The sequence below is a fragment of the Lepus europaeus genome, chromosome 9 (genome assembly GCF_033115175.1).
Source record: "Lepus europaeus isolate LE1 chromosome 9, mLepTim1.pri, whole genome shotgun sequence".
In the NCBI taxonomy this organism is placed as follows: Eukaryota; Metazoa; Chordata; class Mammalia; order Lagomorpha; family Leporidae; genus Lepus; species Lepus europaeus.
Window position 1 is genome coordinate 23,196,348 of NC_084835.1, and position 25,930 is coordinate 23,222,277.

The window sequence follows — 25,930 nt, forward strand, 5'->3', positions numbered from 1 at the left end:
TTCCAGTCCAGCTCTCTGCTGTGACCAGGGAGGGCAGTGGAGGATGGCCCAAGTTCTTGGGCCCTGCCCCCGCATGGGAGACCAGGAGAGGCACCTGGCTCCTGGCCTCAGATCAGCGCAGTGTGTTGGCCATAGCGGCCATTTAGGGGGTGAACCAAGGGAAGGAAGACCTTTCTCTCTGTCTCTCTATCTAACTCTGCCTGTCAAAAAAAGAAAAAAAGATGAATTACAGTGCAGTGAACTTCCTTTCATCAAATGAGCATTGAAGGGAAAGAAGACATTGCAAGATACAAAAAGACAAAGACTCCTATCCCAGGTACATACTACAATCAGTAAAGACTGATCAATCAGTCGGTGTATGGGGAAGACATCCGAACGGGTACTTCACAAGACAGTGCTCAAGTGGCAGGTAAAGTGATCAGGCGCTCAACCCCTTTAGTCATCGGGGAAAAGCAAAGTAAAAATAGGTGCCTCCGTTTTCTACCAGAATATCTAAAATAATAACGACCATTTCAAGTTTTGGAATAGATAGGAGCTGAACTCTCAGGGGACTCCCAGAGGCCTGTGCATGGGTACAGGCACTTTGGGAGACTATTTGGCAGTATCTGCCTGTGACTCTGCAACTCCAGATTAGGGAAAGTAACCCCCAGAGTATGCAAACCACCAGCAGCAAGACAGGTACAGCAATGCTCCCAGTAGCACTGTTGGTAACAAACACTGGAAACAACTGGAAGGCTCTCAACAGTGGCTGGAGGAATGAGGGTGTGTCCCATACGCACTGAGACATGGGAATGGACAGGCTGCAACCACACACTGTGACAGATGCATCACAGAAACTTAATGGTAAATGAAGGAAGTCAGACACAAGGGGTTATATTGTATGACTCCACTTGGAAAAAGTTCAAAAACAGGAAAAACTTAGGATTTTCTGGGGAGGAGCCTTGGGTAGGCATCTGGCAGAGGCTGACACCGCTTGGGACACCACAGCCTGTATGAGAGTCACTGGCGTCCAGCCCCCACCCCCACCCCCTTTAAGATTTATTCATCTGTTTGAAAGAATTAGAATCTTCCATCTGCTGGGTCATTCCCCAGACTCCATCCAGGTCTCCTACGTGGGCGGCAAGCACTTGGGCCCTCCTCTGTGCCTTCCCAGGTGCATTAGCAGGGAGCTGGATTGGAAGTGGAGTAGCTGGGACTTGAACTGGCACTCATATAGGACACCAGCCTCGTCCGTCCTCCCCCCCACCCCGCCCCCGGCTCCATTTCTGATCCAGCTTTCTGTTAGTAATGCTCACCCTGGGAGGCAGCAGGTGACGGCTCCAATACCTGAGTCCCTGCCATCCATGTTGGAGACCCAGATGAAGGTCTTGGCTTCAAACTGGCTCAGGCTCAGCTATTGGGAGCATTCGGGGAGTGAACAAGCATATGGAAGGTCTCTATTTCTCTCTACCTCTTAAATATAATGAAAACAAAATATATTTTTATTATAGAAGGCAGTCAGCAATTGAGAATGACTACATAGGCTCTGGGGGCTGATTACGTTGTATCTCCTCACCTAGGCAGTGGTTACATTAGCGTTTTCACTGTTCTCATTCTTTTTCCTGCTCTTTGAAACTGTACTTTTCACACTGTTATTCTTCCATAGAAACAAAAGACTGTCCTCACTTACTTACAGCCTTAGTGTTTACTTCTGTAAAGGGAAAGCAGGCGGATCATCTGCACTCAGCCCCTCATCCTGGGGTTGCCTTATGCGCACACACATGGTCCAGTGCGTGCCCAGACACGGTGCTAGCACCTGCAGCCATCCACTTCTAGGTGCCATTTCTGACCCCAAACTTGAGTTTTTCTTCTTAGTCACCTCCACTCCCTTTTCTTTGAGGGGTTAATTCTCATCGCCCTTTCTCCTGCTCAGCCCCGACCCACATCTACCTCTGGCCAAGCAGCCAGAGGTGTCCTCAGCACTTCCCTCCGGGAGGTTGTCTGGCCGGTCATCATTATTGTGGCTCTAATTCTGTGTTGTGAGGCCATGAGCAGGGTGCTTGCTGCCGGGACCCAGCCTTTGTGTAATGCTGTCAGCTGTGGCTTCCACATCCCTCGCAGACGGAGCAAGGCTCCCTTGTCCAGTGCTGAAGTGGGTGAAGGCCTCTGCTGCGGGGCTACACTGGCTCACCCTGCTCTTCCCATGGGGTGTGTGTGTCGCAGAGCTCCCTGAGCGCCCAGGCTTTGTCCTGAATCACACGATCTCCTGGGAGTGCCGGCTCCTTGCCTTCAGCACTCGCGTGCGAAAGTAGTCATGACCGGAAGTTAACGTCATGGTGTAAAAGGGAGGCAGAGTACGCGCCACAGGGTGCTACCAGGGGCCAGTGTCGGCCCCACCTTGGGTGCAGGGGAGCCCACGGGCTCTGCCTTCTGCCAGTGGCCAATGAGGGACATCTTCCCATCAGCCTCCCGCACTTCATGCCCATGGGGTTACTTCCTATCAAGTGTTCCTGAGGACCTGTTTGTGGGGGTCCCACCCTCCACCCTGTGCTGCTGCTTGCTGGGGGAATAACTGCTCCCTGCCTTCACAGCTCTCCAATGGAAAAGGAAAAATCACGGGGCTGGTGCTGTGGCATAGTGGGTAAAGCCTCTGCCTATTGTGCCGACATCCCATATGGGCGCTGGTTCAAGTCCCAGCTGCTCCTCTTCCGATCCCGCTGTCTGCTATGGCCTGGGAAAGCAGAAGATGGCCCAAGCCCCTGGTCCCATGCACCCAGGTTGGAGACCTGGAAGAAGCACCTGGCTTCAACCTGGCCCAGCCCTGGCAATTTGGGGAGTGAACCAGTGGATGGAAGACCTCTCTTTCTCTCTCTCTGTAACTTGGCCTTCAAATAAATAAATAAATCTTTAAAAATAAAAAATTGTGACCACAAATCACAGTGCCAACGATTCTGGATGAGTGGGATCATCTGGTGAGTGCAGAGTTTTGGGTGAAAAATGAAGGGAGTTGCTGGAAACGTCTTCCAACTGGGGTCTGCGTGGGGTGCCCGACTCTCCTCCCTACTCAGGGAGAGCCTCTGGGCTAACCTGGGAGCCCACGGAGACAAGACAATGCACTTTGTCACAGTCTGGCCCCTAGTTCCCCTAAACAGCTGTGCAAACCTCTTCTGGGGTTGTAAAATGAGAGGAATGTGTCCGACTCAATGACAAATACGGGAAGCCAGGGTGGACCAGGGGTCCAGGCATCCAGGGCTGCGAGGAGGGCCTGGGGCAGTTAAGAACAGCTGTGGGTGACAGGGGACCAACAGGGGAGAGGGGATGGCATTCAAAGCAGACAAAGACTTAAGTGAGCCTGCAGGTGGACAGAGGGAGGTACCAGGCTGGAGGCCAGGAGGAGTGGAAGCTTAGGGAGAGATGCTGGAACAGGGCTCCAGGGCCACTGCCTTCTCGGGCCTGACGGCACGGGCTGGGCTGCCGGGTCCGGGGGCCCCTACCTCCCTCTGCCGCCGACCAGAGGCATCAGACAGGGAAGCCGCTTCCAGACGCCTGTGATTTATTTCCTAAGGTGAGCTGCAGCACATCAGAAAATACACATGGCTCCCAGTCTGCATTTTCAGAGAGAAAATAGATTCTGTCGTTGGCATTCTCGGCACCATCGTCCCGTGCCGTGAGGCTCCAGGGTGGATGGCCTGTCTCCAAGATCCCGCTTTCAAAGCAGCAGCTTGGCCAAGGCCTCTGGGGGTGGGAGCGAAGGGCAGCGACCCCCTTAGGGGTAGGGGCACATGAGTAGCACTCACTGCAAAGCTAAGGCAAAGAACAGAGCTGGTGGGAGGTGCCTCCCCTCACCCCAAGGACATGGCTTGCTGAGGCCCAGGACACAAACCAGGCAGGGTGGGGCCCTGGCCCAGCCTGGAGCAGCAGCGGCAGGACTGAGCGCGCATATGGGTAGGGGTGGAGGCATGCTGAAGAGGCGGCCTACCAGGGGAGAGAGGGCTTCAGCTTGTACATTTCCCTGCCCCAGTGTAGCTCCCAGACCATGGTCCCCAATGCTACACTTGGCCCCTTGCATGAGCACTACTTCAGGTGGGGGCTACCTGCTCAAGGCTCAGGTCCCTTCTACCCCCTCTTCCCCTTACTGTCAGTGCAAAACATTCTTAGGGCCAAGCCCCTGAGTCCCCTGTACCCTGACTGGGGCTGCAGGGAAGGGGAGGGAAGGTGCTAGCTGGCGGTCTCCCCCAGCACTGGGAATTCCTTGCACATCTCTCGGACAATCATCCGGTCCATTTGGCACTGGGGCGAAGCCTCTTCCTCCGTCAGGATGCGCCGCAGAGTGGCCTGCAGGTCGGACAGTCGGTGGCGGTGCTGCAGGTAGGGCGTGGAGCGGACCACGGCGTGCATCAGGGAGAGGTACTCCATGCGCAGCTGTGGGGAGAGCAGCCAGCTCAGACACCCCAGGGAGGCACTGTGCCAGCCACCAGACGGGTACAGGCCACTACTACCCCATGGGCCAGCTCACACTACCTGAACATCCGGGCTGCATCCCCAGCGCCCAGAAGCCGCCTTCACCGGTGGCTCAGGCAGCCTGTGTGTCCTCCCAGCGGCAGACAGGCCCAGAACCTGCCCGCCCAGCGAGGTCCCGCTCAGCCTTCAGAGCTGTGCACTCAAGGTGCTGTGTCCGTCCGTCAGAGGCCCTCTGCTTCCCACCCGGACATCTCATTTACACCTGCAGCTTCAAACAGGGACCCACCCTGGTACCCCTCGCCTCAGCCTCTCCTGTGAACTCCAGACAAGAACATCCCACTGTTCACCTGTCACTGCACATCTCCCAGAGACCTCAAACCCATAAACCCATCATCAACTCGTGATCGATCACCCTCCCAAGCGAAGGTTTTCTCCTGCTCTTTGTCCTAATAAAAAACACACAGTTGCTGCAACAGCACGGGTCGGAAACCCGGGAGGAGTCCCGCTCCCCACGCACCCCATGTGCAAGCCCTGCCTAAGACCTGGCCATCTGACATTCGCCATAGGCTCTGAAACCATACTCCCCACACCTCTGGCTTAATCCCTGTGATGTGACCCCAATCTCTTCCTGGAGACCCACCTCCCCGCCCCCACCCCAGCCCTGTTTTCGCTCCCTCGCTGTCTCTCACAGAGGGATCGATAGCCAGGCTTCCTTTAAGCAGCTTCACCCTGCTAACTCCCAACCCTGAGAGTGAGAACCAGGTGCCCGCACCTCCCACGCCAGAGTCTAAGCCATAGACCAGCACGGAGCCAAGTGCAAGCCAGAACTTCATTCAATTCCGCCAACCTCAAACCGACAGGCAACATTGCCAGGGGTGCCCAGCGCTGTTCTCTGCCGCGTCCGTGCTCCCGGCGGCACTGGTACCCCCTTCTGTCTCCCAACCCTAAACTGCAGACAGCTGGCCTTGAGCTTCATGGAGAAGACGGAAGCTCTCTCTCCTCTCAGCAGCCCCTCTTCAGAACGAGCTGCCCTGGCTCCCGTCCCTGCGGCCTGCGTGGCCCCTCCCAAGCAGGTGGCCTCCTCCCCAAATGCCCGCCCTTGGCCAGCGCTCACTGGGCCACTCCCTCTGGCTCAGGACACGCACCGGCACCTCCCACCTTTCCAAGACTTCCTGACCCCAGCTCTCATTTCCCCTAACGACCCCCCCCCCATTTTCTGCTTCCCTTCACAGAAATACACAAGCACTGTCCCACGTCCTGCTTCCCACGGCCCCTCATTCCCACTCCCCAAACTTCCCTCTCACACTCTGCCCTCCACGCCGCGGCTCGCCAGCCCGTCGCCACTGACCTCTGGGCGACAGCAGGGGTCAATCCTCAGCCCTTGTACTCAGGCTAACGGTGGTGAGAGGGGTCGGCTGCTTCCTTTCCTCCACCGGACACGTGGCTCTGGGGCTCCTGCTCTCTCGGTTTCCCCTGGGCCTCTCCCTGCTGTGCCCAGGCCAACTACCTCACCTCCCAGGCAACTGCACCGCCACGGGCTTCACATCCCACCTCGGAACAGACGATTCCAAAACATCGCTATGATCCCAACTCGCTTCCCATGGTCCCCCTGGTGCCCTTGGCACCTGGGTGTCCGGCAGGTAGCTCCTCAATCCCGACACACCAGCAACACAACGGTCTTGCCCAGGAAGTCCCTGTTCCCGCCTTGCCGCTGCCCGACAATCGGCGCCTCATCCAGCGGCAAGCCCTGCCCGATCCCCTGCAACTCCCCCAGACCCGGCCTCGTCTCGCCACTGCCACGGCACCCCCGTGCTTCCTCAACGGCCTCCTGCCTTCCACTCTGCTGGTTGGGTCCCTTCCCCTGCCAGAGAAGAGCTCAGAACTTCCTGCCGCAGCCTTCCAGGCTCTGTGTGGACCCCACTCCCCGTATGCCCCCATCCTTACTTCCTACCCCTCCAACTTTCTCCAGATGGCCTCAGTGTGGCCCCCGCTGTGTCTTGCCACACCTGTCCTGGTTCCCAAGTGGTCTCCCACTCTCGCCCGGCTCCGGCAGCGGCCCTGGCCCCTCACCTCTGTTCAGCGTCACGTCCCAGTGTTCACACAATCCCCACCCCCACCGAGGCCCCGGCCGGGCACCTTGTCCCCGGGCGACAGGTCGGCGATGTGTCGCACAGTGATGTCGATAAGCGCCATCATGTCTGTGTGGTAGAAGATGGTCGCCGTGGAGGGGCTGCTGAACACGTCCTGCAGGAACTTGAGGATGGAGTGCGGCGGCTGGGGCTCATGCGCAAAGATGCGCACGGGGTCATCTAGGAGGCAGGAGTCACAGGGGTCAGGATGGCCTCTGGGGTGTGCCAGAGTCACCCCGCGGGGCTGCAGGGGACCGCGGCGTCACGGCACACTGGCTCGGCGCCCATGCAGGTTCCCGGGCCCTCACCCCCTCGGTTCAGCAGCAGCAGCAGCTTCTCGGAGAAGATCTTGACATTGGTGTGCTTCCTCAGGGCAGCCATGATGGTGTTCTGCTCGGGGGCTGAGGAAGGGCACGGTGTAGACAAGACAGATGCTGAGGCCACATGGCCCCCCGGGTAGCCGGCCACCTCCCGGCCAGGCCCCCGCCCCACCTGGCAGGTGCAGGTTGAGCGCCAGCAGGAGGTTCATGCACAGGTCTGGCAGCTGCTCCGTCGTGTCCGAGGGCAGTCCATCCTCAACGATGCTCAGCAGGAACTGGGCGAAGGGGGTGCCCAGGTGTTCTGGGAGGGGCACAGGGAAGTGAGCAGCCGTGTCCTCGCCGCCTACCAATGGCACTCAGCCTCCTTGGCTTTCTGGGAGCCTTGGAAACACCCTAGCCCTGCCAGGCTAAGGTCAGCAGGTGCCCAGGCCCTGCGTTCAGCCGGCCAGCCACCCTGCAGTCTTACCGTAGTGTGCGTAGGGCACTGCTTCCCCCATGGAGAAGACCATGGCCAGGACGAGCGCAGAGTAACAGAGTTTCTGGTGGTCTAGCGGGCAAGGAAGGCAGTCAGAGCTCCCAATGACGGCGGGAAGCCCGGCCCACCCGCCTGCCCGCCGGCCTCACCCTGTGTGTCCGTCTGCATGTCCCTTGCCAGCTCCACAGGCAGCACGGAGGACACGAGGGTGGAGATGATGGCCGCGTCCAGGCTGCACATGGCTCCGAAGCACTTGAGCAGCAGCAGGCGCAGCGATGCCCGGTGTTCCTGGCAGAGGACCCTGCGCGCTCAGTGCCCGGAAGCCCCACCCTTACCCGGGACCCTCTGCGCCCCCTCCCCTCTGTCCTGCACACACCATTTGGTAATAGGCCACCAAAGCCAGGACAGATTCGAACTCATTTCTCTTGCACATCTTCTTGCAAACTTCAGGATCTGCATCAGTCTGCAGGGGAGAGGAGGTGAGTCACCCAGCGTGAGCTGAGCACCTGTGCGTAGGGGGAGACTCCCGAGCATTCAAGAGGGCCGGGGCAGCGTGGGGGTCACTGCCCCACCCTGGGGGACGTGCGGGGCACCCACCCCATACCAGAATGTGCAGCAACTCCTCCAGGTAGCAGCGGATGACGCCCTCGTCCTCGTACAGGGCCCAGCTCCGCTGCTGGGCGTCGTCCTTCCGCCGGGCCAGGTCTGTAAAGATCACCTCCAGTCTCTGCTGGTCATGGCAGACCTGCCCCGAGGGCAGCGCCGTGCTCAGATCCTGGGGGGAGAGGGGGTGTGCCTCACTACACACTCTGCCTGCCACCATCTCCAGGAAGCTCCCAAAGCCCGGGCCCCCTTGAGCTCAAGTCCCACCTGGCCCGCTCAGGGCTCATGGTGGCCTCCCAGGGCAGGACAGGGCGTGAGACAGTGGGGGGTAGAAGGATCCAGCAACTTGTCTGCCTTCCCAGACCTGGACAAACGCCGCCCAGGAGGTCAGGGGCGCTGTCACTCTGAGCGTGACTTAGAGCCCCCACTCGTCCATTCCCCACAGTATCCGGCTGTCGTCGACCCACCCGCCACACACTCATCCAGCCCTGCTAACTAGGCACTGGCTGCCACGCCCAGCACAGGCAAGCCCGCTGCTCCGCTGCCCCCACTCCAGAGGGTAGGAGGAGCCCTAAGGAGGGACCTTGGGCACATTTGGCCCCCTTCGTGGAATGTGGGTCACTGCCCCCAGTCCTGCTGCTGACCAACAGCCAGATCTGGGAACGGACCTGTCCCAGCCTACGACGCCTACACACCTGCTCCCTCTCGCCCAGGTCAAGTCAGTGCTAGGCCCCCGTCACAGCTCTCCAAGCACCCATTCTCTCCACCCCACGGCCACCACGGAGCTCTCCAAGCACCCATTCTCTCCATCCCACGGCCACCATGGAGCTCTCCAAGCACCCATTCTCTGCACCCCACGGCAGCCATGGCCCGCCTCGCCCTCTTTCCCTCCTGGCCGCTCAGACGTGGTCTCATCTTCCCTGGTCCATGTCTCACCTCCTCCCCACCGCCAGCTCCCTCTCCCCAGGGCCCACCCTGTGGGCTTTCTTCTGCTTCCCGTGAGCTGTTCTCAGTGCTGCTGCACAGCCCTTGTCCGGGCTGCACACACACTCCCTGCCTTCCTTCCTTCGTGGCCAAGCCAAACATCCCCAGTGCCCAGCACAACGAAAGCCCAGGGCTGGCTGCTTGACAAGTCCCTGTCTCACACAGGCTGGGCGAGCAGGAGAGCGGACGGGGGCGGCGTGGCAGGGTGGACTGAAAGTGGGGAGGCTCCTGGCCATGCTGCCCACCCTCACCTTGCCCTCCACCAGTGAGAGGAGGACCTGCTCCATGACAGGTGAGCTGGCCGGCACCGAGGCCTGGATGTGACCCACCACGACGCCAATGGCCACGCGGCATAACTCGTGGCTCAGGCCGGTGTTTCTCCGCACAAGCTCCATCAGCTCTGCGCCAATGGTCCTGGGCACAGCAGTCTCGGCCCCTGCCTTCTCCTCTGTGGTGCCCAGGCTCAGCGCACCCAGGGCCTCCAGGGTCTCAGGGGCTGAGGCTGTACCAACTGCCACCTCCTCGGCAGTGGGCTCAGGAGATGGCACCTTGGAGGGAGGGGGCTGGGGCTGGGGCTGAGGCTGGGGCTGGGGCTGGGGCTGGGAGATGGAGGTGTGGGTTCCTCGGCGGGGCACGGGTGGGGGTGTGGGGGAGCAGCTGGGTCCCAGCTCGGACGGGCTGGAGCCGGTATAGAGTGTGTCCAGGGAGGTGCTGCTGACTGTGGAGCCGCTGGACACAGAACTACCCCCGCAGGGTGTGGCGCTGCGGCCGCCTGTGGGCAGAGAGTAGATGCTGTGCTGGGCCAGCCCCCAGGGCTCCCCACCCTCCTAGCCCAGAGCCCGTGTCCCCAGCCCTGTTCCTCTGCTGGTTCCTTTCTCCCAACCATGCCCAGAGGCCCCAATACCCCAACGTGGCAGCCCTGTCTTTATCCAAGCCTAGAGCCTCATCTCCCTGATGTGGACAGAAAAACCACTCCAAGCCCTGGGAGCCCCCAGCCCAGAACCCCTAACCCTGCCTTCTCACCGCTCCCTGAGACCACCAGGGCCTCTCGGTCCCGGCGCTTCACGGGTGGGGGCGGTGTGGTGGGTGCTGCCCGGCGCGGCTGTGGCGGGATCTGGGAAGACAGAAATAGGGTCTGGGAGGATGGGCAGCCGTCCAGGCGGCAGCCTGGCTGGGGCCCTGGGCTGCGGGCAGGGGGAGGGTTGCAGGGCTGGGCTGGGGTGCAGAGCCCAGTGCATCCCTTGAGCCTTACGCTCTGACCCCTCCCTTTTCCAGGATGCCCTCACCTGGTAGAGGCCTCCATCTGCCCCGAGATGCTCAGAACTGGGCAGGCTGTGCTGCCGCTCGAACCCGGCTCGACACATCCCATTGGGCTGCCGGGCGGCGGCAGCATCCAGATGGTGGTCACTGGTGGACGCGGTCATAGCTGCAGCGCTGGAAGCCGAGGGGCCTCTGCGAGACAGGGTCTCTTTCCGGTGGTGGATCAGTTTCCTGACAGAGGGCCAGGGAGACTCTTGAGGGGTGTGGAGTTCTCACACTTGCTCCTCCCACAAACACCATCCCCCCGGCCGCACCCCATGCGCGTGCCCTGCCAGTCTCGTGCCCTGCACATCTCTGGTGGCCGCTGAGGGTCCCTGCCCAGCACGCTCTCTGGGAGGCGCCACCTCCGCCCGCCGCACTCACTGGAGGACGCCACGCTGTTCCAGGCTGTACTTGCCCCCGTCCCGCATGGCTGTGTTGTGCACGGCCTCGATGGCCCGGTCGATGGCTTGCAGGACATCTTGGTCTAGGCCCTGGGGGGCAGGGGAGGCCGTCAGGGCTGCGGGAACCCAGGGCTGAAGCCTGGGATGCTGGGCATGAGCACAGAAGGCAGAACTGGAACGCAGAATGGGGTTCACAAACCGTCCTGCCGGGGAGCCAGGATGCAGGGTGGCCCTCGTGTGGCCCCCCACAATTTTATCCCACAGGGAGGCCCTTGTCTGAGACGTCTGTGAAAAGCAGGGCTTCAGAGCCACAACACAGCCCAGGGACCCCCAGCTTGAGGCCAGGAGGGTACACCTCATCTGTCCCGGGGCTGGGCTTGGAGCTCATGCGGAAAAGCCAAGCAGGATGATTCCAGTGTCTGGAACCCTCGAGAAATCACTTTGGGGCTTGCTGATCCTTCACAAAGCCAAGGTCACACCCCAGAAGAGCCCTGTCCTCAGGGAGCCCTCTGCAGGCCCTGGGAGCCGAGAACGGGCCAAAGGGACCTCCCTCCCCATCCCCGCTGCTGACTCTCCCCCAGGAACCTCCCAGACTTCCCTGGGAAGTGGCTCTGTGTTGTGGGATGGATGCACATGAGAAAGGGGCCTGGCTCCTGCTCCAGGTTCTGTTGCCACCTCCGGCAACCCCGCCTGCCGGCACAGGGTAGCGTGTGGGGCAGCAGTTGTGGGACCTGATGCCCCCCACCCCACCCCACCCCACCCCGGGCCCTCATGGTCCATCAGGCTGCACAGGAGCTGGAGCACCGAGGTGGACGCCTCGCTGACAGGGACGTACCAGGGCCATGGCCCCTCCTGGGGGGAACGGGGCATCCCAGCGTGCAGCGAGAGGGAGTGACACCAGAGTGGAACAGAGACACGCAGAAACAGACTTAGAGAGTGCCTGAGAGCCACGGACGGCCCGCGAGAGTCAGAGACAGACAGACACGCAGGTGGAGAGCCACAGGAGACCTACAGCGGGCCACAGAGACAGGGAGGCTCGCCGAAAGACACGATGCAGGCCCCGACCTATGCCCAGGATGGGAAGAGGAGCCTCTGATGAGACCCCAACCCCACAGAGGCTTCGGTCTGACGCACTCGCTCCAGGCTCCGGGTGCCCAGGGCCTCCGCTCTCACCCCAAGAGCAGTCCAAATGGGATTACGCTGAGGGTCTGGGAAGGAGCCCCAAGGGCCCTGGGCCCAGCCCCTCCAGTAAGACCAGATGACACTTCCAAATTTATCTTGTTATTTCTGTCCTCAACCAGGCCGGGACGGGATGTTTCCTAAGGCTAGGGACTGTCTGGCACGGGCAGGGCGGCTCCGGGCCCACCTTCTCCCGGGGGTCTGGACAGACTGGCTGGAGATTCCGCACCCCAGCCCCGGGAGCAGGATCTGGGACTGCAGCATCCACGGGAAGGAAATGGGGCCACGGTCAGACCACGGGGAGGACTGGCTTCCTCCTAACAGAAGCCTCCACTCCGGGCTGGGCACGAGCGACAGAGCTTCGCTGCTTCGGGAGGAAGGAAGTCCCAGAAGCGCCAGGGATGTCGGCGCGGGCTGGGGGCCCGGGTTCAAAGGGGAATCTGTGGGGCTCTTGGGAAAAGCTGATTACAGCACAGGGCTTGGGGGGCCCCGTGAGGGATGGGGTGTCTATGGCTCCAGGGTCCAAGTGGGGGGTTGAGGGCCTGGAAGATGGCTGGAGAAACAGGTGGTGTGGAAGGTGACCCAGGTCTCAGCGGAGGCACAGCTCTGGGCGGAGGTTCGATGGGCAGAAGGCATCAAAGGGTCTGGGGTCTCAGAGATTGGCCAGCGTTCGATAGGGTGGGAGTCTCAGGCTCTGGAATTCTATGACGGAGGTTCCTCTATCGGGCGTTCGGGGTCCTAAGGAGTCTCAGGTCCCACAGTGAGGCTTTAGGTGTGTCTGGGGTTGGCTGTCAACAGCCCGGTTTTCGGCAGGGGATGCTGGCTCCTGGGATTCTCAGTCGCCATTGGTCTAGGAATCTCAAGGGTCAGGATCGCAAACTTCCTGTCTGCTAAAGGTCCCGGCCGCTGGTCCCCGAGCGTCGGGGTCCGTCCTGCGGGGTCCAGTCACAGGGGCCGTGGAGGGGCACACTCACCTGCAGGCGATGCAGGTAGGCGGGTGGCACGTAGCCTGTCTCGCCACTGCGCGCCCGCGCCGCCAGCCACCAGTGCGTGCTGCTGCGCTCCAGCACCAGAAAGGTCTCGCCCGCAGCGAACGCCAGCGCGTTGGGCTCCGCCGAGCGGAACGCATACAGCGCTCGGTACATGAGGCCAGGCCGGGCCGCCCCGGTGCCGCAAAAGCGGCAGGAGCTGCGGAGCCAGGACGCCAGGCCAGGAGCGCCGCGCCGCGCTCGTCCCGCCCCGTGACACACCGCGCGTGCGCGCTCCCGCCCGCCGCTGCTCCGCCCCGTGGGTGTCAGCCCACGCAGCAGGGCGCGGCGCCCCCTGGCGGCTCCACGGAGCGGGGCGCGGCTCGGGAGTCTGCCTCCGCGACGAACCTCGCCAAGTCTGCACGGTTACCCCACGCCAGCCAGGACCGACCCCGCCTCCCCCAGAGCCTTGGCCTCGGCTTCCCTGGCCCGGCTCTCCGCTCCTTTTCCCCGCCGCAGTGGGTTCCAACCTGAGGACAGCGACTCGGACACGGCGCTCTCGTTTTTACTGAGGCCGGGTCCGCTGGGCTGCTCCGCACCAAACCCCAGCTCCAGTGCTGTGCCGGTGGTGGGCAATGGGGAGCGAGTGTGGGGAAGGGGGTCCGACTGTCCTGTGCCGAGTCCTCCCATCTTGGCTCCCCGGCTCCAGCCCTCCCTTTTCAGTCTCCGGCTTCTGCACTTCCCGTTCCTGCCTCCCAAAGCAAGAGGTCGTCAAGCTCCCACCCTGATGCCCGCTTTCATGTTGCTGTTTTCTTGTCTTACTGCAGACGCCCGCTCCTGGGCGCGATCAGGGGGACTGGCAGGCAGTGAGGAGCGGGATGCCACGTGGCAGCAAGAGCACGTTTGACCCACACCCGCTCAACTCTGTACTCAGTCCAGACCTCTAGGTCTTTGAACCCTTGGGGTAAGGGTCCCTGGTAGAGCCAGGGAAGCAGCCCTCAGGGTCCTGAGGAGAGGGCTGCCTGGGGCTGGTCCAACCACTGGAATATGCAGTAGTGCACACTGGCCCAGGGGCCTCAGTGGGCTGGTCCTAGGAGGTTCAGGTGTGGGGCGGAGCTGCTAGACTTGACATTCAGGCCCTGTCTTTTCTGCATCAGGTCTGGCTCTGCACTTCAAGACCTCCCTCGTGCTGCACACGCCCACACCCCTGGGGTTCTTTGTGTCTCTGCTAGCTGGGGAATTGCAGACAGTGGCTCAGACACTTGAGCCCCCTTACCCACGTGGGAGACCTAGGAGTTCCTGGCTCCTGACTTCAGCCTGGCTCAGCATTGGCTGTTGCAACCATTTAGGGAGTGAACCAGAAGTTGGAAAGTCTTACCACTTTTTTAAGTAAAATAAATATATATATTTTTAAGGCTCATTATTCAAAAGTCAGACTTGAGAGAGACATACAGAGAGATCTGCCATCCCCAAATGGCTGCGACGGCTGGAGAAGAGCTGGTCTGAAGCCAGGAACCAGGAGCTTCCTCCGGGTCTCCCACATGGATGCAGGGGCCCAAGCACATGGGCCATCCTCCTCTGCTTTCCCATGGAGAGCATTAGCAGGGAGCTGGATCAGAGTAGAAAAGTCTAGACTCGAACTGGAGCCCATGTAGGATGCTGGCACTGTAGACCGCAGCTCAACCTGCTGTGCCACAGTGCCGGCCCCAATGAATCTAAAATGAAACAAAACAAAAAACAAAGACCACCCTTCAGCTCCCTCCTGGCACAGAGCTACAGTAGCTTTTGGGCTGTGCTGCTGCTAAATGAGACTGATGTACGAACTGTGGTGGGGCCCAGAGCTGAGTAGGAGTGGGGACAGGGGATGTGGCCAAGACGACCATGTAGCTCAGATCCCCTCCCCTCCCCCCTGAGTCCTCCATCCCCTGGGCCCCTTTATTACAGATCCCATGGCAGCCAATGGATCAGAGCCTCATGGCTAGCTAACCCCAGAACTAGCTCCAGGACATCTAAGGGCAGCATACAGCCCCCAGGAGGGATCAACAGCGGGGCCCAGTGTTTGCAGCATCCGCTCATGGACGTCAGCTTCAGCTGCACAGGCCCACAGGAAGACCTGTGTCAGGTATAGCTGGCCATCACAGACCACAGAGGGGCCCGGCTGGGCTGGGTGTGTGGTGAGGTTCCTTTCCGCGTAATTTCCAGGCGCCGGGTTGAGGGAGTAAGGGCCAAGCCAAGGGGCTGTGGCGACTTCAGGATCTGGGGGGTGGGCTGGGGTCGCTGCTGGGCCAGGGAAGAGGTCACAGCGCGTGGCGAGGGTTGGAGGGGGCTGCCTGCCCTGGAAAGAATGACAGCAGCACTGCGTACAATAAACGAAGAGATGTGTATTAGAACAATTACACCCAGGGAAGAAAGAGGTATCTGCATCATCAAATATGGAATGTTGAAGAAACAGTTAAAATAAATAAAAGACTCCAAGCGCAGCTGGGGCTGGCTCAGGCTGGGGCTCGGAGGCCGCTGCACATCAGCTCCAGGCTGCAGGGGCCACCACCTGGCCATACTGGCCTCCTCCCCGACGCAGCACAGCTGTGCCTGGGACACAGAGCGTCTCTCAGGTACTGAGCAGCCAGCAAGCTCACTCCCCACTGTCCTCACTGATCTCTGTGACAATGTCTATCAGGCTCTGGAGCCCGAAGATGTAGCCAGCGTCCTGGCCCTCGTGCACCACACTGTCCTCGCCATACAGCCTGCAGGTGGTGTGTGCAAAGTCGATCATGCGCACGTCCACGGAGCTGGCACCAATGGGTTTGTAGGCATAGGCACCAGCAGACTCATCAGCTGACTCCTCTGACAGGTCCTCCAAGTCCTCAGCATCTGAGTCCAGGGCCACTTCAGGCCACTCCTTGCCATCATATATGACTAGCAGGGAGCTGGAGTAGAAGCGGTAGGACTCCTGTCGCTCCAACACCGCCTTGAGCTCTGCCAGCTTCTTGAGCACAGGCCCCAGGAGCTCACGGCGCAGGTACCGCCCATTGTGGAAGAATTGGAAAAGTGCCTCCTTGAAGCCCTGCACCGACAGCTTCCGCCCGTGGTACTTGTTCATGAACATGAGCTGCCCACTGCCTGCCTGGTACACCTGTGGGAGACAGAACAGCAGCAGGTCAGTAGCTGAAGGCCATGTTAAGACCTGGTCTGGGATGGGTAGGGTGGTATGACAGGCCAGAGCAGATGCTTTGTGTCAAGTAGACAGTTAAACTGTCTGATCAGCACCCCCGCCCCATCCACCCAGGGTTGGTCATTGTGCCACAGCCGCTAACTCAATGGTCAGTGGAGAGGGCCTACCCCTCCTGCCTTCCTCCTCACTCCTATCCACAGACTCTGGACTCAGCCAGCCTTGCCAGAAGCAGAGGGGAGCACTCAGGTATGCATGCTTCCCTTTTTAACCAGAAAGCAACAAATTCACATAGGGCCAGATCTGGAACCCTCTGAATCAATGGGACTATCCCAGGTCGGGGACATGGCAACCGCTGGAGGCGCTGGCTGGCGCCTGTCTTGCACTAGCACGCCCCTCACCTGCATGCCACACACACGCACACCAATGACCGCAGATGTGCTCTGCTGACACTTTCGGATCTGGTTGGCTGCCTTTTCCTCTGACGCGTCATCACCATGCTGGCGCGTGCCCATCTTGAGGTCCAGGACACAAGGCACCTCGTAGCGGGAAGTCAGGTTTTCCAGTAAGATAAATTCTGAGTGGTTAAGGACAATCCTCCAAGAGGAAGCTACTGCTTGGGACCTTGGTGCCCTCAGGGCACAGTGCCTGGCTGTGGAGACCCCTTGTCTCACAGGTGACTCCGTTAGTCCTCCCATCTTCCATGCAGGGAGCCAGGGCAGACTGGAGAGCTGAGTCACATCTACTTCTTGAGGACCTGGCAGACACACAGCCTGCATCTGCACTCACACAGGTCTGGGGTACTGCCAGTGCGGGACACTCACACACCACTCCCTGAACTCAGCTGGATGTGGCACTGCGGTCCAGCAAACTGGCCTCAAGCATACACAGAACATGAAAGAAGTTCAGTATATCTTATAGCCTTAAGTGTGAAATTTAAAATCAGTATAAACTGAAGATGTTTTTCTCTTTACAATATGTCTTTTTACCAGTTGTGTGTACCAAGGCCTTCAATGCTTGTAGCGACTGTTGGTCTCACCACTTGGTACTACAAGGAACCAGTGAGCCCCACAGCAGAAATCTGGAAATTATGACCTACTGCTCATTCTTCACAGCCTATAAGCCAGGAATGGTTTTTAAATATTTAAGATTTATATTTATTTATTTATTTGAAAGGCAAAGCTACAGAGAGAAAGGGAGAAGAGGGAGATGAAGACAGGGTGGAGGGGGATAGACCTACCATCTTCTACTTCGCTCCCCAGACTTGAGTCAGGCTGAAGCCAGGAGCCTGGAACTCCATCCTGGTCTCCTATTAAGCCCCAAGTGCTTGGGCCATCTTCTACTGTCTCCCCAGAAGCACCAGCAGGAAGCCAGATAGGCAACAGGCCAGCAGGGACACAAACCTGCACCCTGAAATGGGATCCCGGCATTGTCCATCGTGGCTTAACCTGTTGCTCCACAACGCTGGCCCCTAGTTTTTACATGTTTAAAGAGATCAGGATATGTAATACTTTATGACACATGAAAATCCAATGAGATTCACTGACAGTAACCACGGGGTCTGACTGGGACAGAGCCGTGAATTCACTTACATTACTGTCTACGGCTGCTTCCGCGCTCTAGTGGCAGAGTTGTGACACAGATGACACATCCCCCCACAAAAGCTAAAATATTTCCTATCTGGCCCTTTACTGGAAAGCTTTGGTGACCTCTGCCTGAGAGGAATCGGAGTTCCTGTCTAGGGCAGGAAATGTACAAGGCCTCACGCTATCTTTCACAGACATACCATACCATGACTGTGTCAAAATCACTCAAAAGCCTATTTGAAAAGGTTTTCTTGGCCAACGTTGGACAACTGGGACAACTGCAATGGACTAAAACACCAAACTGGGGCTTGCATCGTGGTACCGCAGGTTAGGCAGCTGCATGCACACCAGTATCCCATATCGAAGTGCTGGTTCAAGTCCCAGCTGCTCCCCTTCTGATCTAGGTTTCTGCTAATGCACCTGGGAAGGCAATGGAGGATGGCCCAAGTGCTACTTATGTGGAAAACCAGGATGGAGTTCCTGGCTTTGGCCTGCCTCAGACCTGGCTGTTGGGGCCTTATGGAGAGTGGATGGAAGAAGATCTCTTTTATTTTTCTTTCTCCCCTTTTCTCTCTGTTGCTCTTTCAAATAAATAAATGTTTAAAAGCCCCAATTAATTTAAATTCATGCATCTATAATGATGCTAAAAAATCCACTGGTCACTTCTGGAAGACATAAAGGAATCTACTCATTCTTCCAAATGTTACATATAAGTAAACATTTAAACTGCCTTCCCTGTATAAGCAATAGCTCAGGATAAACACGTCATTGATGGGGAAAAGTTACTCTTTATGGAGGGATTCCAGCTAATCAATGACAACATTAGAAAATCACCTAATTAAAAAATGGATCAAAGGCAATTATCTAAAAGAAAGACAAGTAAACCCTGTGCTTCCCAATGGATATGTACAATACCATCTTGGCAAGATCCTTGCTCCACCTCCTCCAAAAATGAACCCAAGTTTAATCAAGCCTTTAGATCCAGTTTTCAATTTAATGGAAACAGAACAGACAGAATAACATGTAAATAACACCCAGAGGTGCCATTAGTAAAATCTAGATCATGGCATACTCTAGAAGATCCAGTTTCTTTGGACAAGAAATTTCCAATAAATGGGAGTGCTATATTAAAGTTTAAACAGTTTGGGGCTGGTGCTGTGGCATAGCGAGTAGGACTGCCACCTACAGTGCTGGCATCCCATATGGACGCCGGTTCAAGACTCAGCTGCTCCACTTCCAGTCCAGCTCCCTGCTATGGCCTGGGAAAACAGTGGGAGATCCTTGGGCCCCTGCACCCATGTGGGAGACCTGGAGGAAGCTCCTGGTTCCTGGCTTTGGATCAGCTCAGCTCTGGCCATTGTGGCTGATTGGGGAGTGAACCAGCAGATGGAAGACCTCTCTCTCTCTCTCTGCCTCTCCTTCTCTGTATAAATTCCAAATAAATCAATCTTTAAAAAAAAAAAAATTGGGGGTCGGCGCTGTGGCTCACTTGGTTAATCCTCCGCCTGCGGTGCCGGCATCCTATGGGCACCAGGTTCTAGTCCTGGTTGCTCTTCTTCCAGTCCAGCTCTCTGCTGTGGCCCAGGAGGGCAGTGGAAGATGGCCCAAGTACTTGGGCCCCTGCACCCGCATGGGAGACCAGGAAGAAGCTCCTGGCTCCTGGCTTCGGATCAGCACAGCGCCGGCCGTAGAGGCCATTTGGGGAGTGAACCAACAGAAGGAAGACCTTTCTCTCTATCTCTCTCTCTCACTGTCTAACTCTATTTGTCAAATAAAAAAAAAAAAATTTTTTTTCCCAAAAAAAAAGATTGAACACTTCAATCAAATGCAACACATGAACCTTATATGGATCCCTATTCAGACCAATCAACAATAAAAACATACTTTTGAGATAGGAGAATATGGACAAGAACTACACTTTTGACAGTAAGGAATTATTGCCTACTTTTTAAAAATTTAAACATTTTATTGAAATACAGTATACATATCAAGAAATGTACCTAAGTGTACAGATGAGTTTTCTGTTTCTAAGATATATTTATTTATTTGAAAGAAAAAAATACACAAAGAGAGGGAGAGATATAGACATTCCATCTGCTGGTTCACTCCACAGATAGCTGCAAGGCTAGGCTGGGCTGGGCCAGGCCAAAGCCAGGAGCTTCTTCCGTGTCTCCCACATGCGTGGCAGGGACTCAAGCATTTAGGCTATCTTCCACTGCTTTTCCCAGGCTATCAGCAGGGAGCTGGATCAGAAGTCAAGCAACCGGGAATTGAATCAGCACCTCTATGGGATGCCAGGTCACAGCTATGCCACAACACTGGCTCCCAGAAGAGTTTTTTATCCTCTGAACATGGACTGCCCACTTTTTGAGGAGACATAATGGTTTTAATTTTTTAAGAAATATCCTTTAGTGACACATGCTGATACACACACATATGAAATGGTATATTCAAATCTGCTTCAAAAGGAGTTTGGGGTAGACATTTGGCCTACCAGCTAAGATGCCCACATTTCCCACTGGAGTAGCTAAGTTGGATACCTGACTCTGGCTCCTGACTCTAGCTCCTGCCAATGTGTACTATGGGAAATAGCAGTGATGGCTCAAGTGACTTGAGTCCCTGTTACCTATGCAGACATCTGGATTCAGTTTCTGGCCCGAGTTTGGCCCTTGCCCAGCCCCAGCCATTGCAAGCATTTGAGAATAAACAGCAGAAAAACATCTGTCTCTCTAATCAATTTTTAAAAAAAGATCAGAAAAGGAGTCCAGTTATGAGGTACTAGGTATACAGACAGTCACGACACAAGGGTTCACTGCTGAACCTGGGTGACAGGCACTTACAAATTCAATGTATTGTTCTATTTTTAACTTGTTTTCCCAAATGAAAGTTAAAAATAAAACATCCTCAATTCTGAAGAATTTCATTCCATAAAATAAAACAAACAAAACAACAGACACTAAAGCAAAGCCTAGTGGGCAAGTAACAAGGGGTGGGGGTTGGGGGAAAGGACCCTAGCAGCACTATCCTAACGTATACTTCATGTGCCAGTCTGATGAGCCAGATTTAAAGGCTGGTCCCCTACCCTTCTGGCCTCAGCCTTCGCAGCTGAGTACGGTGTGGGGGCTTGTGCAGGAATCTGAAAACAGGGACCAGCCCCTGCCAGCTTCTGCCAGGCCACCTAGGCTGAAGCCGACCTGGTGTAAGCTACCCCTTCACGAGCCCCACTCCCCACCACCTGGACTTCCAGGCCAGCTCCTAGCCCTAAGGAATGTGTTATCTGGCTCCGGTCATCACACAGGGGGTTTCTGGCACAATCCTGGAAGAGAATTTCAAATTCACCCACAACTTAAAAGACAACTTCTCTCTACCAGTTCCAAGGACCTTCTTCCCTTCCTTGTCCCTGTGTACAAAGGATACTGTACTGGCTCCGATGCTTCGCGTTCTCCTTCATTCTCTGTAACTGCTGCTGATGACACTTCATGCTCCAAGGGTTGTAGTGTTTAAGCTGGGAACTTATGTTCCCCTTTTTCTCTACACTGTAGTACAAGACTTCAGATTTCTTTAGCCACTCAAATTCTTCTTCTAACTTATGGCTATAAAGAGAGATAAGGATCCATTAAATCACAACGTCTTATAAAATCCAGGCCCCGAGAGGCACAAAGGCACTTTCTGATCTTGATATAGTGGTGGTTACAGGGTATGTATCTGTATACTTTCATTGAACTCTTTCAAATAGGTACACTTTATAGAGTGTGTATCAAAACTCAACAAGTTGATTAGAAAGTAAATAAATAAATAAGTGCCAGACTGCCACAAGGAGAACCCAGGATACATGATCTGCCTCTGCTGCCCAACCCTTCCAGCCAGCACCACACCTCCTGGCCCCTGACGCACCCAAGTTCCTCTGACTGCAAATACTAGAGACCGGGAAAATCTGAGTTGAAATTCCATGGAAGCCAGCCAGTGCCGTGGCTCAACAGGCTAATCCTCTGCCTAGCGGCGCCAGCACACCAGGTTCTAGTCCCAGTCGGGGTGCCGGATTCTGCCCCGGTTGTCCCTCTTCCAGGCCAGCTCTCTGCTGTGGCCAGGGAGCGCAGTGGAGGATGGCCCAAGTGCTTGGGCCCTGCACCCCATGGGAGACCAGGATAAGCACCTGGCTCCTGCCTTCGGATCAGTGCAGTGCGCTGACCGCAGCACGCCGGCCGCGGCATCCATTGGAGGGTGAACCAACGGCAAAAGGAAGACCTTTCTCTCTGTCTCTCTCTCTCTGTCTACTCTGCCTGTCAAAAAAAAAAAAAAAAAAAAAAAAAAAAAAAAAAAATTCCATGGAAGCAAGTCATTTACTTAGTTACATTATACCTACTCTATCTGCATTATCTGTATTTTCACAAACCCTGCCAAGGTATGGGATGTGGAAGGTGCTGCCTAGGTGGATCCTCAAGTTTCAGGAATGCTTAACTGGCAATTTTGTCCCTCACTCTCAGTGAGCAGCCTGAGACAAAGGGACAGTTCCAGGCACAGAGCAGCCATGGACTGAATCACTGAATGGCTTTTACAGCCACCACTGTGCTGTGATTGTTTACATAAAATGGCATGACCTAAATCCACGGTCAAAAGAAGCTGGGCATGCAAGTGGGAACTAACCGCTGTGTGACTAGGCGCCTCCTAAGTCCATGGTGAGTCTTTATCCCCAGGGAACCAGGCTGTACCCAAGACGTTCAACACCTCCGCTCCCACAGAGCCCAAGGTTCCTCCTAGTTTTTACTCACCTCTTCATTTTCTCCTCTTTCCGGTGCTGGCGCACCCACTCCTTGGGAGTCTTTTCTGATTCTAGAACATGATGTTTTTTGTTTGTCCACCTTAGGACCTTACTTTTTGGCTCACAGTCTGAATTGTCTACAAGGTCCACAGTTCCATGTTCCCCTTTTAATGGATATGCTATTAAACACAAATTCCTGTCTTCATCTTCTTCAAAACACACAGATACTACACCTGGAAAGGGGATGAGGAGCAGGAAAGATTTTTAATTCCATAAGAAGATGCATTCTAAAAACATGATTTTAACATTTGTTTTTTTCTTACCCTGTTCCTTAGTCTCTATGTTGCCAGAGGCCCCAAACTCATCTGCAAACCTAACAAATATCAAAACAGCTAGAAAAGATGACACCATACAAGACAAGCGATTAGGGAGCAAACATGGCTGAGAGTCTTCCTCTCTGATGCACTCAACAAGGCAAGAGCCAAAGAATTACAAGACACATTTTTCCATCATTGAAAATGTTTATTAATTTTCATGTAACTCTTCTAATCCTAAGAAAGACGCAAACATCGCTCTTTGTATCTTGTGCGAATTTGTCACGTCCTGAACAGAAGCGGATGGCCTTGAGGCTTGCTTTAAAGCTCAGCCTGAATGCAGAGGAACACAGTTTTGCCTTGGGGTGAGAAGCATCCAAGGGTAAGGGAAGACCGGGTAAGCAAAGCAAAATAAAGGGGCAAACAAACCACACAGCACAACAGACACCCTAGCGGAGGCTTCCTGTAGCACCCCCACACGGGTGGCACCTCAAGCCTTTTGTCCCTCTCAAATGTTTTTATTGGTCTTTGCAGTCTCATGTCACAAAAGAACAAAATGAACACAAGGCGGGTGGGGTTGTGTGGGGAGCACAGACATGTGATGGACTTGAAAGCAGCTCTCCCCTCGAGTCTCTAGAACTTGCTATGTGTAATTAGACAGTCTCTGTTTGAGGAGGGGGCTGTCAGGTGGGAGCATTTCAGCAGGTGCCGACGAGCGCCTTACAACCGCCTGGCTGAACACCTTTCCTCCCAGGCCTTTCTGCCCCGGGATCACTCAATTTGCTCAGTCCTTGCTGCCCGCCCGCTGGCTGGCTTGCTGCAGGGAAATGCGTGCTCAGAGAGAGACGACACTTCTGAGGTGGCCCCCAGCGCTGGGCGGAGAGGAGCCAGGATGGGGAATTCAGGGAGCCACACTTCCCTGTGGCTACGGGGAAAATGAGCAAGGGAAAAAAGGGGACAGGGGTGGCCAGCTAACAAAGAGCGTTTGGCTTTGTCCTGGAAAAAACAACAGAGAAGGACCAAGTGAGGGCCCCCAACTCTCCCACCCCCATCACATCACACATGCATTTCAGAGTACAGAGAGGTGCGCAGTACATTTTGTCTGTAAAGAACGTTTCAACAGTCCCGGAAAAACCTAAGTTGTTCCAGTCTTTTGTATAACCAGGCAATGCACATTTAGAAATTTATTTCTTTAATAGAATTCTTCCTTGATTTACAACCCCATCCCCCACCCCACCATGGTGGTTGCTGTCCCCCCAAAAATGCATTATAAAAAAGAAGTCACCAAATGTGAATGAAAGGGTTGCCTTCACATAGAAATTCTGGGGACATTCCGTAATAGCAAAGGGCTTCAGCTAATCAGCACAGCCTCCCACTCCTGCGTTCCATCTGACTCAACCCTGCTCCCAGCCTACCTAATCACTTGGGCTTCTGGTTTCCTGGAGCACAAAAAGCAGGCGGCAAGTATTCTGTGTAAAATTCTCCCAAAGTCTTCCCCCACTGTCCCCCCCCATGGGGGACTATGGGTTACTGTGATCTAGAGATACCTGAACATAAAACACAACTAAACTTCCACCAAAAATCAACTCAAAACAAATCCACAAAACAAAGTTGAGCGATCTTACCAGGGCTTGAAAACTGAGGGTGTGAGGTGCTGGGCGCGGGCCAAGAGGAGGAGGAGGAGGGAAAACACAGCGAGCGGGAGGGAGGGAGGGCACCCGGGACGGCTTCTGGGGCCCTCCATGGCCACGCTCCCTCACATCTCCTCACCAGCCTGGCGACCTCTCCAGAAGCTGGGGGCTCACCTTTGTACTGGGGAGTGAATTTACGCATCTCAGCTGGGAGGGTCTCGTAGAACTGATGCTCCCTTGGGATCAAAGGCTTGCACAAGGTTGTCTCATTGAAGCGGAGCACACATGAGTGCCCCCCAACCTGGTGAACAAAGGGCTCCAGCAGGATGCCCTTGGTGCGGGGCTCCACGTCCATGGCCCTGAAGGCTGGGCTCATCCTCCGGGCGCAGGCAGCAGGGAGAAGGGGGAGGCAGCGGGGTCCTGCAGCCAGCACGTCCTCCGTCTGTTGTCCTTCTGTTTAGTCTCAGCTGCTCGGCTTGCACAGGTCAGGACGCTCTGCCAGAAACAAACACAATTATGACAAGGGATTTAGAAACTGCCTGGGAACCGCCTTAGAGCCTCAGGCCGGCCCAGCTGCTCTAGCAGAAAGACAAACAGCCGGAATTCAGGCGAGGCCCCGCCCATGCCACCCACCTAGGCCCCGCCTCCTCCCTCAGAAAGACAAACACCCTGAGCCCCTGGGGGGCGGGGCGGATGCAGACAGGCAGGGCTTGAGACCCAAGGGCCCACAAACAGGCATGATCTATTAAGTTAAAAAACCACTATGGAAAAACATTAAACCGTGACAAGGTGAAATCACAACTTAAAACCTAATATTCCGGTTACATTTTACATTTTCTAGTAAGTTTGTCAAGCTTGAATGGTGCCCAAATCTCTCCATTAAATTATATTCTTATAAAAGGCACTTAAAACCTACTTATTCACCATCTATCAAGATTCACTTGCCCAGGGTGCCCACAAACACTTTCTCTGCCCAAGGCCAAAGACAAGCCCCATTAACCTTATTACCCATGAAGCTTGAGACCAGATTTAATGATTAACGTCTGTATCTAAAAACAACTGATCAAGGCTGGTAAACTCCGTTTAAAAGACACAGAGTGTTCCAGGTCACCGACTATTTTTATCGGTTCTATCCTGATCGCCAAAAGCTGGGGCACACCTTTAAAACAAAGTTGAGCTCCTGGGGCAATCAGGGCACTCATCTACTGTGAGGTCCAGAGCTTTAAACCTGCTTAGGCATCCAGAGCCACACACTGCTTTCAGCAAAAACACACCTCTGCGCCCCTTAACCATCTCAGGGCATGTCAGGCGAATTTTTCCATCTATACTTGACAGACTATGCAGTCTCTGTTAGCACTACCAGACTTGGGCTACATTTCAGTATCTACATAGGATCTTACCTCCTTCCAAAGGAGGTGGTGGAAGTGAGGATGCATCTGCTGGAGATGTGCCCTCTGTCCTCAAAGGTAGATAAAGCACCTGTTATGTGCCAGGCTGACTACAGAGACTTCTTAGTCCTCATCATACTTCCTTTTTTAGCATTTTAAAATAAAGATTTTATTTACTTGAGAGGTAGAGTTACAGAGTTAAAGGCCTTCGTCTGCTGGTTCTCTCCTCATATGGCTGCAATGGCAGGACCTGGCCGATCCAAAGCCAGGAGCCTGGAGCTT

General features: G+C 55.7%; 2 protein-coding genes across 5 annotated transcripts in view; both read right to left on the minus strand.

Annotated features, from left to right (window-relative positions):
• Positions 1 to 3,478: 3,478 nt before the first annotated feature.
• Positions 3,479 to 13,044, minus strand: NCKIPSD (NCK interacting protein with SH3 domain). The gene is made up of 13 exons (XM_062200816.1): positions 12,808 to 13,044; positions 10,635 to 10,744; positions 10,238 to 10,442; positions 9,975 to 10,065; positions 9,203 to 9,723; positions 7,969 to 8,139; positions 7,741 to 7,827; positions 7,514 to 7,652; positions 7,356 to 7,436; positions 7,062 to 7,190; positions 6,878 to 6,970; positions 6,577 to 6,749; positions 3,479 to 4,401 (listed from the first exon to the last, which is right to left on the minus strand). Exons 1-13 carry the CDS (start codon positions 12,976 to 12,978, stop codon positions 4,198 to 4,200), a joined length of 2,175 nt encoding a protein of 724 aa, XP_062056800.1. The 5' UTR covers positions 12,979 to 13,044; the 3' UTR covers positions 3,479 to 4,197.
• Positions 13,045 to 15,167: 2,123 nt separating this feature from the next.
• The window catches only part of IP6K2 (inositol hexakisphosphate kinase 2), a 41,939-nt gene continuing 31,176 nt past the window's right edge, over positions 15,168 to 25,930 (minus strand). For 3 of the 4 annotated variants that reach the window (XM_062200817.1, XM_062200818.1, XM_062200819.1), the window contains 5 exons: positions 24,435 to 24,755; positions 22,326 to 22,548; positions 20,974 to 21,149; positions 16,372 to 16,547; positions 15,168 to 15,934 (listed from right to left, as the gene is read on the minus strand). In XM_062200817.1, the coding sequence (XP_062056801.1) occupies positions 15,434 to 15,934; positions 16,372 to 16,547; positions 20,974 to 21,149; positions 22,326 to 22,548; positions 24,435 to 24,636 (1,278 nt within the window). In that variant the 5' untranslated portion in view covers positions 24,637 to 24,755 and the 3' untranslated portion in view covers positions 15,168 to 15,433. The other variant, XM_062200820.1, reaches the window with a different exon arrangement.